This window comes from Chelon labrosus (assembly GCF_963514085.1).
Source record: "Chelon labrosus genome assembly, chromosome: 21".
In the NCBI taxonomy this organism is placed as follows: domain Eukaryota; kingdom Metazoa; phylum Chordata; class Actinopteri; order Mugiliformes; family Mugilidae; genus Chelon; species Chelon labrosus.
Genome location: NC_140354.1, coordinates 2192766 through 2206694, shown reverse-complemented (window position 1 = coordinate 2206694; position 13929 = coordinate 2192766). Strand labels below are relative to the sequence as shown.

General features: G+C 40.4%; 2 protein-coding genes across 2 annotated transcripts; both read left to right on the top strand.

Moving 5' to 3' along the window:
- Positions 1 to 2771: 2771 nt before the first annotated feature.
- Positions 2772 to 5057, top strand: LOC311506640 (apolipoprotein L6-like). Its single transcript, XM_084570682.1, has 2 exons — positions 2772 to 2867; positions 3456 to 5057. Exons 1-2 carry the CDS (start codon positions 2833 to 2835, stop codon positions 4378 to 4380), a joined length of 960 nt encoding a protein of 319 aa, XP_084426808.1. The 5' UTR covers positions 2772 to 2832; the 3' UTR covers positions 4381 to 5057.
- Positions 5058 to 5213: 156 nt separating this feature from the next.
- LOC311506121 (amine sulfotransferase-like) lies at positions 5214 to 13929 on the top strand (the record flags this gene model as incomplete). The annotated part of the gene is made up of 11 exons (XM_084570003.1): positions 5214 to 5361; positions 5446 to 5651; positions 6189 to 6315; positions 6965 to 7059; positions 7161 to 7332; positions 9043 to 9195; positions 9273 to 9478; positions 10155 to 10281; positions 13379 to 13473; positions 13575 to 13746; positions 13820 to 13929. The coding sequence occupies 11 exons, from the start codon at positions 5214 to 5216 to the stop codon at positions 13927 to 13929; spliced, it is 1611 nt and encodes a 536-aa protein (XP_084426129.1).

Below are 13929 nucleotides of genomic sequence, written 5' to 3'. Positions count from 1 at the left end.
ATAATGTACAACGAAAAACACAAGGATAATTGTTAATAGTCATATCGGCGTACTTAGTTCTCACCATTTAGGCTTTAACACCCTGTTGAATCCATGTTAAAATCCATATAAACCCAGCCTGTCTGTTTCACAAACAAGACTTTTGCCGTCCAATAGGCTACAACTTTGGTAAGAAAAAACAAAAATGTTGAGACAGGTTTTTCTTAGGTGCTCTGTTTGTTAATGTAAGTGGAAGGCTTTCTGTAAATGTGGGCTGCAATAACATTTGATCTTTTTCTGTGGTTATTATGTTATTCGTGCTTGTGTGTGACTCATACTGAGATATTTCCAGAATCAAATCCAGATTTTACCTTTGCTTCCCGTTTGTATTTGAATTTCGTCTGCAATCACAACCTGCAGGCCTTTAAGGCAGTGCGTTTAATAGCTGATTCAATAATGCTGCTGCTAAATTTAATCTCATGTCTTATCCTAAACATGATTATTATTTTACATTTGTTTACTCAGTTTAATATATATATATATTTGTTGACAATAACATTAAAGAAGACTTAGACTGTGAATGGCTGTACCTGCAAACTTAAATGTTTAAGCTTGAACATTGCTCAACATTTGTTTTCTTGAGGATCTTTCTGTTCGCATTCCTTACATGACTTTCATTCTTGCTGAGCCATCTTGTAACACTTCATTCTCCCTGCACAACCTTTGTTGCAGCTGTTAACCGCCTGTAATCTTCACTATTTGCTTATAGTTAATTTTTGGTGTGTCCATCTTCGTCATTTGTCTTAGTGCACTCTTCTGCCAAACTACAACAACATCCTTATTCCAGAAGCCTTCATGTCAGTGGTCACAACTGAGTCTTCTTGGGTAAGTGAGTCTTTACATTCTTTGCAAACCTGAAGTCAGGCAGTTAATGCATGAAGATCCTCAGGCTTGGTCAGATTGCATGGAAGCGTAATTGAACTTCAGTCTACTTGTCTTGACTGCTTGTGAACTATTGTCCCAGTCTTAGGTCTCTACATTCTTGAGCAGGTTTTTCTTCTCGGATATCTCTGCGTTTGCAGTCATCCCTTAGTTCAGACTGGTCTATGCTGCTGTGACCACCATGCATTGCAGTAAGGATGCTGTTTGCCTGATAATGAGCAGTGCCCCTGGTTCAACAGAAATAGTGTTTGAATGTCTTCAAAGAGTTCGGTTTGTGTGTCATCACATCAGAGAATCCTTTTCTTCAAACTCTCTGAATTCTTTACATGCAGTTTGACAAACTCCAAACAGAGTATCAGTTTTGCAGCTCTACCTATTTGGCAAGAAATCCAGCATGCTACTCCTGCCATTTCACCATTATTGAGTTCACTGTCCTGGCAGCAACCAAAGCTTTAGAAATGGTTTCAAACGCTTGCAGTATCAATGCCTTGCCATAGTTTCATCAAGGATATACCTGGAGTTCACCATTGTTGAGTTTTCGACAGGTCGCCTCCTCTAGTCAACATCTAAAGACTGGGTTCAAATGTGGTGGGAAAATGAGACTTTGAGAACAATGAGACGGTAAAACTGCAAATCACATAATTAGTAACCTGCAAAACAATTGTCTAAAAGATGCTAAAATGATCACAGTATTCAATACTTAGTGTTCTAGTAATTATTCAGACTGAAAGATTAACAGCTTTAAATCATAACAGAATGTAGCCACTCACAGAAAAATTAAAAGACAGATGTGGGTGTGGTGTTTGTGTATATTGAAGTACAGTATACACATGTTTTGTCATACAAGGCTCCTCACCCAACCAGTGCTATTTAATAGTAATTCAGAGTTGAATTTATCATATGCAAACTAATATATACGGTATTTTAAAAGATGTTTAAATCTTAACCTGGTTTTTTTTTCTAGCTAATAGCTAAAGCAACCAGGAGACAGTATGCCAAGTGAAGACAACCGGAAGTGGCGAACAAGGTAAACTGAATAGAAATTTTTTTACGTCTCAGAAAAAATATCAGCAGTGCCACATGAGGTAATTATTTTCACTGAGAGACTTACAGTAATGTTTCTTTTCTGGACTTCAGGACTGAACTAGAGGAAGCCTTGTGCCGCTACATCACACACACCCTCATCTACATCAACATAGTAAGAGGATTCTGTGAGGTGTTTTCTATATGGATGGTCTGGAGGGACGAGGAAATCAACGGCATGGTGGACATCAAAGAGAGGGCTGACAAAGTTGACCTGAGTCTCAGTCATGTTAAAAAGTCAGAACACAAAGGTAAGGCCTTTCTGGAATATTTGTGGAGCAAGTTGAGCCAGCTGACGGCAGAGAGCAGGTTTGCAGAGCTACAGAACAAGCTGGATGAAGTGTTGGAGTACACTCTTGGAGGTCTGGAGAAGTTTGACTGCTTCCTGGATGCGGTGGAGAAGCTGTCTGTCACCTCACTGCACGTATTCATGGAGAACCAGGTGTTACACCTACCCAAAGACTTCCGCTTCAAACATGTTCAGGCTGTCATCACTGCTGCAAGACATATCTGCCCCCTCCTGCTAGAGTTTAAAAGAGATGCAAAAGTCTTCTTCTCTCCCAAACTTCAGAATGTTGAAGTGTTGAAATATCAGCTGGACAGATACGTGCAGACCACCAAGAGGATCTGTGAGAAGCTGGGGAAAAGGTAGACTATCAACTAACCACACCTTCTGCTCTTTAACGTAATCTTGCAAAAAGAAACAGTAACATCTACTAGAAGTGTAACGGTGTCTTTCACAGCTGCTCGAGTGACTTTTGCCTGAAGCTGACTGAGAAACCTGTGATAGATGTGAATGTGGATTTGTCTGAAGATGAGATACAGAGGATGCTCCAGCACATTAACCATCTTCATGAAATCAGGTAAGTTTTCATTTTTGGCCATATTTGTATTAAATGTATTTCTATTCTGCCACTCAGCCTATTTTATTTTTTATTGTTAGTCACAGAGTGTACCACTGATGTACTGAATTGATTGTGTTAGATATCACTTCATCACCCACTCAGTGCTTGACTATTTATTTGGTGAGTGGAGTTGAGAGAGAGATGGTGTAACCTGGATTATTCTCTGTAGTATGGAGCACGGTTCGATAAACGCCACTCAGACGGCTGAACTAATTAGGTGGGTTGCATGAGCTAAACTTTAAACCGCAGCAGCATTTAGACACACCTCAGCAATTAAGTGTTTATCAAAGTGGAGTGGAATATATGGAAAACAAAAGTATCATTCAGGGTCAAAAAGCAATCCTCACCCAAAGAACGGAGTGCAATCTTTTGAAAGGCTCTCAGTAAGGAACAGAGTCATAACTTCTGGGTCACTGCAAAGATCTGTCATTCCAATAGCTGAAACTTATTTAAAAAAAAAAAAAAAAAAAATGATTTAAGTAATTAAAATGATGCCACTTGTCCCACATCTGTACAAAATAAAAAAATATTTTTTTTCTTCAACAGAAAAGACCAGAACTTCCGCACAGTGTTCTTGTTCCAGGGTGTGTCTTGTTCTGATTTCATCCGTGAGTTCAATGAGCGACAGCCCAGGATGCTGCAGTTTCTAGAGGAGCTGGAGGAGGCTGCTGTTCAGCTAGACAAAATGAAAAAAGGTTCAAAGATCTCCAGTGTGGCAGGCAGCTCAGTGGGAGTGCTTGGAGGTGTGCTGTCCATCGTTGGGCTGGCATTAATTCCTTTCACAGCAGGAGTGTCTTTAACTCTGACAATGGCTGGTGTGGGGTTGGGTGTCACCAGCACACTCAACAGTGCTGTCACCACGGCAACTGAGGTTGGAGTTAATCAAAAACAACAAAAGAAAGCTAGTGAAGCCTTCCAGAGCTTCATGGAGGATGTGCATAGTCTCCAGAGTTGTCTGGAGGAAGTGACCAATCAACCAGATCATCAAGTAGAAGAAGGTGACGTAGATGTGGTACTGGGAGTTGGCAAGATTGCTACTAAACTTGCTACTGTTGGAAAAAGTACTGAGTTCCTTGTTGAGGCTTCCTCTGTTGCTAAGGTCCTAAAAAGTGAAGAGCTCATTTCAAGTGCTGGTAATGTGCCCAGCGTGGCCTCAGACATCCCAGATGTTGGTCAGGCTGCAGTCAAAGGGCCTCTTGCTCTCACCCAGTCAGCCAGGGCTGGTTTCATTGCTCTGAATGTGCTCTTCCTTGGCATGGATATCTTCTTTGTCTGTAAAGACAGCATCAGTCTGGCCAAAGGCATCAAGTGTGAGCTGTCACAGTTCATCAGAGCCAGAGCTGCACTCTGGAGCTCTGAGATGGACTCATGGAAGAAGATCTGTGAGTCTTTGTGTGAAAGCCTGAAGACCTCAGAGAAAAACAGAGGCACCCTGGAGACATGTTTTTATCCAAAACAGAAACAGATCTAGATCTACTGGGAGACATTTTATCTGCACAACAGCATAACATGCAGAATGGTTTCTCTTTCACGTCAGCTGATGGTTTTGTCACTGTAAGACGTTAAGCTTGTCTCAGGAGACAGTATATTTTATACAATAATGTCATTTAGTCTGATATATGACAATAATTGCAGTGAAAATTATATTTTAACACTTCTAATGCTATTTGTAATGTGTTTTACCATATAAACTGTTGTATCTTTTGAAAAGTTCAGAGCAGAAGGCTTTGACAAGGTTGTATATTTACTCTTAAATCTTCCTTTAAGATTCACAGTAAGTACAGACATTGATAACAACTCTCACTGTTATATCAAACATACTGAGTGAAAGATAAAAGAGTTAACCCCTGACTCTATATTAAAGCTCTCAAACTTGTTTATTGGACATGGCTAAATGCTTTCTGATATTTGGTTGTTTTGGCTGCTCTACTGTCACCTGTGACCCGCATAGATGTTTGTGTAGGGGCTTCAGGCAAACCACCCAACATGTGTTTGTGTTTGTGTTTGTGTCATTGCTCATGGTGCTACTGAACCACTTTTATCTCTATCTTATCTACTTTGCATAGAAATAAAGCTTGTCACTCCAAATAAAACTGTCTGAACAGGATGTTTAAACTATAAAAACCTGCTGCATTATTGTACACTTCATTGCTGCTGGTCACAGTGAGTGTGTCAAGGTTCAGATTAAAGCCTATCACAGAGGCGTCCAGTGACATGCCCCGATCAAAGTCCAGAGTCCACCTGACCAGCTGCAGCTGGAAGGGCTTCTCACTCTTCTGTTCATGATTTTTTTGCGTGATTATCATGGAGCCGATCAGCAGCTCTCTCTCCAAGTATAAAAACTACAACTTTGCCATTGTTGAACATCCTCCAACTCCTGAGTACATTGATTCTCTCCAGAGCTTTGAAATAAGAGACAGCGACATCTTCCTCGTCACTTATCCAAAGTCAGGTCAGTGAGGAAACAACATCTCATCACTCTATTTTCATTTGATCATCTGTAACCTGTCACATTTTTCAATATCTCCGTCCATAGGCACCATATGGACTCAGCAGATCATCATCTCCATCTGTGAGTTGGGTGGGGGTCTGAATGAATATGAAAACAACTTTGAGCAGATGCCCTGGCTGGAGTACAGGGAGAATCGAGAAGACTACGCTCTGCGACCTTCTCCAAGGCTCTTCAGCTCACACCTCATTCCGGCTCTCATGCCCCCAGGACTGAAAGACAAGAAGGGAAAGGTCAGTGCCTGGTGCAAGCTCAGTTGAGGCAGAAAAAAAACTTTAAACACAAACTTTGAAAAAGTTACCAATGATATATTGAGTCCCGGTTAAGACTGAAAATTATTTATCATGTAGTCATTTCCTGCATTATTTTGTTGAAATGTAAGCACCAAAAACAAAAAAAATAAAAATTTATTAAGTCCTAGCTTGAAGGTTTCCAAAGGTTTACTCATGGCCCAAAGCTCAAAAATAACATGTAAAGCAACATATCTCAGCTCCAAGCACAGCTTACATTATCCATGGTTGCTACATATGCAATTGTTAAGAAATTTAAAAAAAATGAATAAAGGTAACAGATGTTTGACTTACTAGACAAAAGTTATGATGAAAAGTCAGATTTGCAATAGAGCATTACATTCTTGACTTTCTGATAAAGTCCCATTAAATAGTGAATAGTATGAATGGAGTTTGGCTTGAGAGTAGTTTGTACTGGATCTGGTTACATTCAGATAGCTGTTTCTCATTAGCTTTTTTGTTATTATTATTTAATGTCAGATCGTCTATGTGATGCGGAATCCAAAGGACAACATCGCTTCATTTTATCACTTCAGCAAGGTATGTTCTGACCTGGAGACTCCCGAGAGCTTCGAGCAGTTTTTGGAGCAGTACTTGATGGGAAATGGTGAGATACTTCAGCTCCACTGTGCTCAGTTTTGTTAACTGTTACCAAACATATTGACACACCTTACTAACATTACACTTATATAATGAATACAGGCTTAAAGTTGAGACTTCAAGCTTTAACTTTGAAGATCCAAACTGGAGGAAGTGAATTACAGCTCTTTAATATGTAAACTTAACTCAACTTACCTAATCCAGTTAAGGAATCAAAAGCGTTTTCATGGACAGGTATGGTATGTTGCTTCATTATTTAAACAGGTAAAAGATCTGGAGTAATTCCCAGCTGTGTCCAAAAAGCTTTTTCAGTTCTAAGGGACTGGTAGGAAGTTGAGGTCAATAGGAACATCTATTAGATGATAGATGTCCCTTAGAACTGAAGAAGCTACTTGGATGAGTGGTGAAACATCTTCAAGATACTTTCAACAAGTCCAGTTCTCTTTCTTTAACATTTTTGGATGTACCATGACCTGGATGACTGAGAACCTTCACAAACATTCCCAGTTGTGGTATCTGCTTTTGGAAAGTGTTGTAAACCCACCCCCGCTTTTCTTGTGCCATGATTATAGTTGCATGCTTATGGGTAAATGTATTCACCAGATACTTTATTATAAATTACAGTATTAAATGATGAGACACCTTCTATCATTCAGTTGTAGCATCATCCTGGTTTGACCACATCAGGGAGTGGCATTTAAAGAGAGACCAGTACAACATCCTTTTCCTGACCTATGAGGACATGATTTTGGTGAGATGTGGTTTTTTTCTCCATACATGGTTCATTTGAAAACACATGCTTCTATTCCTCTCTAGAGATGAAGATCTTATCTCTGGTGGGTTCTCTTTTAGGACCTGAGGGAAGCAGTTGTGAAAATCTGTAGCTTCTTGGGCAAAAACCTGAGTGAAGCCGACATCCAGCGAGTTGTAGAAAAGGCTACATTCAAGACCATGAAGAAAGACTCAAAAGCCAACTATGAGTTTGTGCCACAAGCCAGGATCAGTGGAAACTTCATGCGCAAAGGTAACAAATTACAGCTCCTGTACAGAAATGAATGAACAAAACAGCTATCAGGAAGGTTTGGTTGTCATTACAGGTCAGATCGGCGACTGGAAGAACTTACTTACTGCTGAACAGAGTGAAAGAATCGATCAGCTCATCAAGGAGAAACTTGGTGATCTGTCTCTGAAGTTCATCTTTGAATAGATATTCCTAGATACAGATAGATAGATATTCCTATATTCCTAGAAAGCTAAAACTCACCAACCCTGTCTTTCACTATCCTTGATGAACAGCTGTTAAGCAGTGACTAAAATGTTAATGTGAATCAAGAGAAGCTTTCTAACCTGTTTTTCAATTTAAAAAAAATGAAAGACACATTAAAAGTAATCATTCAATCCGTGTTCTTTATTGAGTGTTGATGATGAATTCATTTGTGTTTCTATATGGATGATGAAGGCTGCTTTGGTCACACTTCAGTTTTCTTCATCTAAAAAGAGAACAAGAGAGAAGAAACGGTTCATTAGTGAAACAGCATTACATTAATATATAAAAAAATATTCTTTGTTATTAGGTTACTCCCTGCTAACTCAGTGAACCTGCATCTTGAAACAAAACCCTGAACTTAAACTCAATGGGAAGGGATCAGGATCAAGTAGGGATGTCAGGACTGGTACTGGAGACAATCAATGCATTTTATTTTCATAAACAAATATTTGTTTTAGGTCTGCCATAGACCGACACCATCAGTCTGTAGTGTCAAAAATCATGCACTTGGAAGAAGAGGAACCAAAGAAAGATGAATAATAAACACACCTGCTATGTGAAGGTACTTTGTTCTGGAAAACAAAGTGAGTCTGACAGAAATTTGTAAATTGTGTAAAGTGGATTTTAAATGTCTTAATCCAGTTGAGAGTTAAGTCGGTCCAACAACTGATTGGATTGCATGGACTTCCCACAGACAAGCGTGTGGATATGAAGCTGTTGTGGAGGAATCTTTTTCTACTTTCTGAGGACTGAATTATCTGTGCAGCAGAAAGCCGAGATAAGTCTCCATTCCATGGTTGTCATATTCTTCATCAGGTGAACGATGCACATGCACCCGGCCATCAATGTGATGTAAAAAGAAAAATGTAATTCATTAGAGCAGACCGCCTTCCATTGCTCCCTGGTTCAGTTTTGATGCCCATTGTAGGCGATTTTGGCAGTGTTCTGTCTTGTTAAGTTTAACTCTATTTAACAGAAATGTAGCATATGCATAGATCAGATAATCAGTTATCAGATTCTATACATGCATATTGGGCTTTATAAGTTTTATTTTTCAGCACTATCTCACCTATTTGTCTGATGTATCACTTAACAATGTATAACAGCTATAAAGTGGTCAATAAAAACACCTCAAAAGTAGGAACACTTTAAAACTATAATGGAGGCAAAAACGTGTTTGTGTCATTGTTCATGGTGCTACTGAACCACTTTTATCTCTAGCTTATCTACTTGACAGAGAAATAAAGCTTGTCACTCCAAATAAAACTGTCTGGACAGGATGTTTAAACTATAAAAACCTGCTGCATTAATGTACATTTCATTGCTGCTGGTCACAGTGAGTGTGTCAAGGTTCCGATTAAAGCATATCAGAGAGGCAGCCAGTGACATGCCCCAGTCAAAGTCCAGAGTCCAGCTACTGCAGCTGGAAGAGCTTCTCACTCTTCTGTTCATGATTTCTTTGCGTGATTATCATGGAGCCGATCAGCAGCTGTCTCTCCAAGTATAAAAACTACAACTTTGTCATTGGTGACCATCCTCCAACTCCTGAGTACATTGACTCTTTCCAGAGCTTTGAAATAAGAGACAGCGACATCTTCCTTGTCACTTATCCAAAGTCAGGTCAGTGAGGAAACGGCATGTCATCACTCTATTGATCATCTGTGACCTGTCACATTTTTCTATATTTCCATCCATAGGCACCATATGGACCCAGCAGATCATCATCTCCATCTGTGAGTTGGGTGGGGGTCTGAATGAATATGAAAACAACTTTGAGCAGATGCCCTGGCTGGAGTACAGGGAGAATCGAGAAGACTACGCTCTGCGACCTTCTCCACGGCTCTTCAGCTCACACCTCATTCCGGCTCTCATGCCCTCAGGACTGAAAGACAAGAAGGGAAAGGTCAGTGCCTGGTGCAAGCTCAGTCGAGGCAGAAAATAACCTTAAACACAAACTTTGAAAAAGTTACCAATGATATATTGAGTCCCAGCTAGGACTGAAAAATATTTATCATGTAGTCATTTCCTGGATTATTTTGTTGAAATGAAAGCACAGAAAACAGCTTGAAGGTTTTCTTTAAACTCATGGCCCAAAGCTCAGAAATAACATGTAAAGCAACATATCTCAGCACAATGCAATGATAAAAAAGTTTACATGGTTTGTAATTAATTCAGATATTTTCCCCTGTTTTGCTTATGGTCATTTGACTTCAGGATTATTATTGTCCCAGGTAGGCAAAGAAAGGACAATGTTCAACAAGGGACTAAGGTAACATCATATTCAGTCCATAAATTGCAAGCAGTAACAGCTTTATTATCCATGGCTGCTACATATGCAATTATTAAGAAATAATAATAAAAAAATAAATAAAGGTAACAGATGTTTGACTTACTAGACAAAAGTTATGACGAAAAGTCAAATTTGCAGTAGAGCATTACATTTTTGACTTTCTGATAAAGTCCCATTAAATAGTGAATAGTATGAATGGAGTTTGGCTTGAGAGTAGTTTGTACTGAATCTGGTTACATTCAAATAGCGGTTTCTCATTAGCTTTTTTGTTATTATTATTTAACGTCAGATCGTCTATGTGATGCGGAATCCAAAGGACAACATCGTCTCATTTTATCACTTCAGCAAGGTATATTCTGACCTGGAGACTCCCGAGTGCTTCGAGCAGTTTTTGGAGCAGTACTTGATGGGAAACGGTGAGATACCTCAGCTCCACTGTGCTCAGTTTTGTTATTTTAACTGTTCAAATTATATTGACAGACTTATCTAACTAACATTACACTTAACATTACACTTATATAATGAATACAGGCTTAAAGTTGAGACTTCAAGCTTTACTTTGAAGATCCAGACTGGAGGAAGTGAATTGCAGCTCTTTAATACCTCCTGATCAAAATTTTAAGACCAGTTGAAAAATTGCAAGAATTTACATTTTGCACTGTTGGATCTTAAGAAGGTTCTAAGTCGTGCTTCAAAGTGCAAAAAGAAAAAATGGGAGTGAGACAAGAAAAAAATTTGAGTAAGCAATTTATTGCAAACAACCATTAAACTGAAATAGGCTGTTCATCAGCTGATCAAAAGTTTAAGACCACATCTAAAAAAAAAAAAAAAAACCCTAAAACAGAAATAAAATTTTCAAAAAAGGACTCAGTAATGAGTAGCTGCGCCATTCGTGTTAATCACCTCAAAAATTCGTTTCGGCATGCTTGATGCTAGTGTTTCCAGAAGGCAAGTGGGAATGTTGCTCCAAGTGGTGAAGATGGCTTCACAGAGGGCATCCACTGTCTGGAACTGGTGTTCATTTTTGTAAACTTCCCTTGCCATCCAACCCCAAATGTTCTCAGCTGGATTTAGATCAGGGGAACATGCAGGATGGTTCAAAAGAGTGATGTTATTTCTCTGGAAGAAGTCCTTTGTCAGGCGGGCATTGTGAACTGCAGTGTTGTCCTGTTGAAAAACCCAGTCATTACCACACAGACGATGGCCTTCAGTCATGAGGGATGCCCCCTGCAACATCTCCACACAGCCAGCTGCCGTTTGACGCCTCTGCACAACCTGAAGCTCCATTGTTCCATTGAAGGAAAAAGACCCCAGATCATGATGGCGCCCCCTCCACTGTGCCGTGTAGAAAACATCTCAGGTGGGATCTCCTTGTCATGCCAGTAACGTTGGAAGCCTCCAGGACCGTCAAGGTTACATTTTTTCTCATCAGAGAATAAAACTTTCTTCCACCTTTCAATGTCCCATGTTTGGTGCTCTCAAGCAAACTCCAAATGGGCAATTTTGTGCCGTTGAAGGAGACGAGGTCTTTGAAGACGTTTTTTGTTCTTAAAACCCTTCTCTCGCAGATGCCATCTAATGGTTATGGGACTGCAGTTGGCACCAGTGACAAGCTTAATTTGGGCCGAGGATCGTCCCGTGTCTTGATGGACAGCCAATTGGAGGAGGATCCAATTGGCTGTCCGTCAAGACACGGGACCCAAAAATTTTTTTGGGTCTACCACTTGACTTTTTTTTCCCATAACCCTCAGGATCTTTTAAGAAGTTTAAAATGACTGTCTTACTGTATCCAACCTCAGCAACAATGGCATGCTGCGAGAGGCCTTGCTGATGCAGCTCAACAATCCGACCGCGTTCAAAGAGAGAAAGCTTTTTTGCCTTTGCCATCAGGAGGTCATGACAGTGTGGGTACCTGACAAAAAATGACACTGAATCCACATTTTTTCGAAGATTTGGGCTTTTAAAGGCTGTGGTCTTAAACTTTTGATCAGCTGATGAACAGCCTATTTCAGTTTAATGGTTGTTTGCAATAAATTGCTTACTCAAATTTTTTTCTTCTCTCACTCCCATTTCTTCGTTTTGCATTTTGAAGCACTACTTAGAACCTTCTTAAGATCCAACAGTGCAAAATGTAAATTCTTGCAATTTTTCAACTGGTCTTAAAATTTTGATCAGGAGTGTCCTCTATGTCAACTGACCTAATGCATAAGGCATAAATAGTATGGTATATAAGTAGTATGGTACAGGTTGTTTTTTACAGTATATGGACAATATTTACAGATCAAAACCTATATACAGGTGAGACCATATATACAGGGGAATGAGCAGGATATACACAATGATTGAATGAAGTACTATAAACATATCGTACAGATATATTTGTTCATTAAATGTGAGTAGGCTATAAACAGGAACTATAATATAATTTACAATAAAGGAGATGGGCAGATGATAAATTAGATGATACAAAATACAGATGAAGTGAGCAATTAAGCAGTGCATAAACAATAAGCAGTAGCTGTACTGTGCAAACAGATTGTTTAAAGTGTGTGTGTGCAGAGCAGTCCAGTAGTACAGTGGTGATGGTGTAAAAGTCTTTGGTCAGTGAAGGAATGAGGAGTTAAGGGGTGTGAGTGAATTGGTGTATGGGGTGAGCAGGGGTCCGAATACAGTAAGGTTACAGTTCTGGGGAAAAAACTATTCCTCAGTCTGCTGGTCCTTGTCCAGAGGCTTCTGAAGCACCTGCCTGAGGGCAGGAGGGAAAATAGTCCATGTGCCGGGTGGGAGGAGTCCTTCAGAATGCTGCGGGCATGACGCAGGCAGCGCTTCTTCTGGATGTCCTCAATGGTTGGATGCTCCTGTGATGCGCTGGGCAGTTTTCACTACGCACTGCAGGTGTTTGCGCTCCGCGACAGAGCAGCTTCCGTACCAGATTGTGACACAGTTGGTTAGGATGCTCTGAGTCACGCAGTGGTAAAAGTTCACCAGGATGGCTGAAGACAGATGGTTCTTCTTCAGTGTCCTCAGGAAGAAGATTAAGGTCTGTCGGCCAAGTATACTTGTGTATACAAGGAATTTGGTCTCTGCATTTATCCCATCCGTGAATTAGTGAACACACAAAGCACACAGTGAGGTGAAGCACACACTAACCCGGAGCAGTGAGCTGCCATGCTTCAGCGGCACTCGGGGAGCAGTGAGGGGTTAGGTGCCTTGCTCAATGGCACTTCAGCCGCTTTCTACCGGTCGGGGGTTCGAACCGGCAACCCTCCGGTCACAAGCCCAAAGCGCTAACCAGTAGGCCACGGCTGCCTCAAGAAGAGGCACTGGTGAGCTTTCTTGATCGCTGGAGGTGTTGGTGGTCCAGGACAGGTCCTCCAAGATGTGGGTCCCCAGGAACTTGAAGCTGGAGACACGCTGGAGGCCATCCAGTTGATGTGAATGGGGTCATGCGCGCTTTACCAGATACTTTATTTTAAATGTGTGTTAAATAATGAGACACCTTCTATCATTCAGTTTTAGCATCATCCTGGTTTGACCACATCAGGGAGTGGCATTTAAAGAGAGACCAGTACAACATCCTTTTCCTGACCTATGAGGACATGATTTTGGTGAGATGTGGTTTTTTTCTCCATACATGGTTCATTTGAAAACACATGCTTCTATTCCTCTCTAGAGATGAAGATCTTATCTCTGGTGGGTTCTCTTTTAGGACCTGAGGGGAGCAGTTGTGAAAATCTGTAGCTTCTTGGGCAAAAACCTGAGTGAAGCCGACATCCAGCAAGTTGTAGAAAAGGCTACATTCAAGACCATGAAGAAAGACTCAAAAGCCAACTATGAGTTTGTGCCACAAGACAAGATCAGTGGAAACTTCATGCGCAAAGGTAACAAATTACAGCTCCTGTACAGAAATGAATGAACAAAACAGCTATCAGGAAGGTTTGGTTGTCATTACAGGTCAGATTGGCGACTGGAAGAACTTTCTTACTGCTGAACAGAGTGAAAGAATCGATCAGCTCATCAAGGAGAAACTTGGTGATCTGTCTCTGAAGTTCATCTTTGAATAG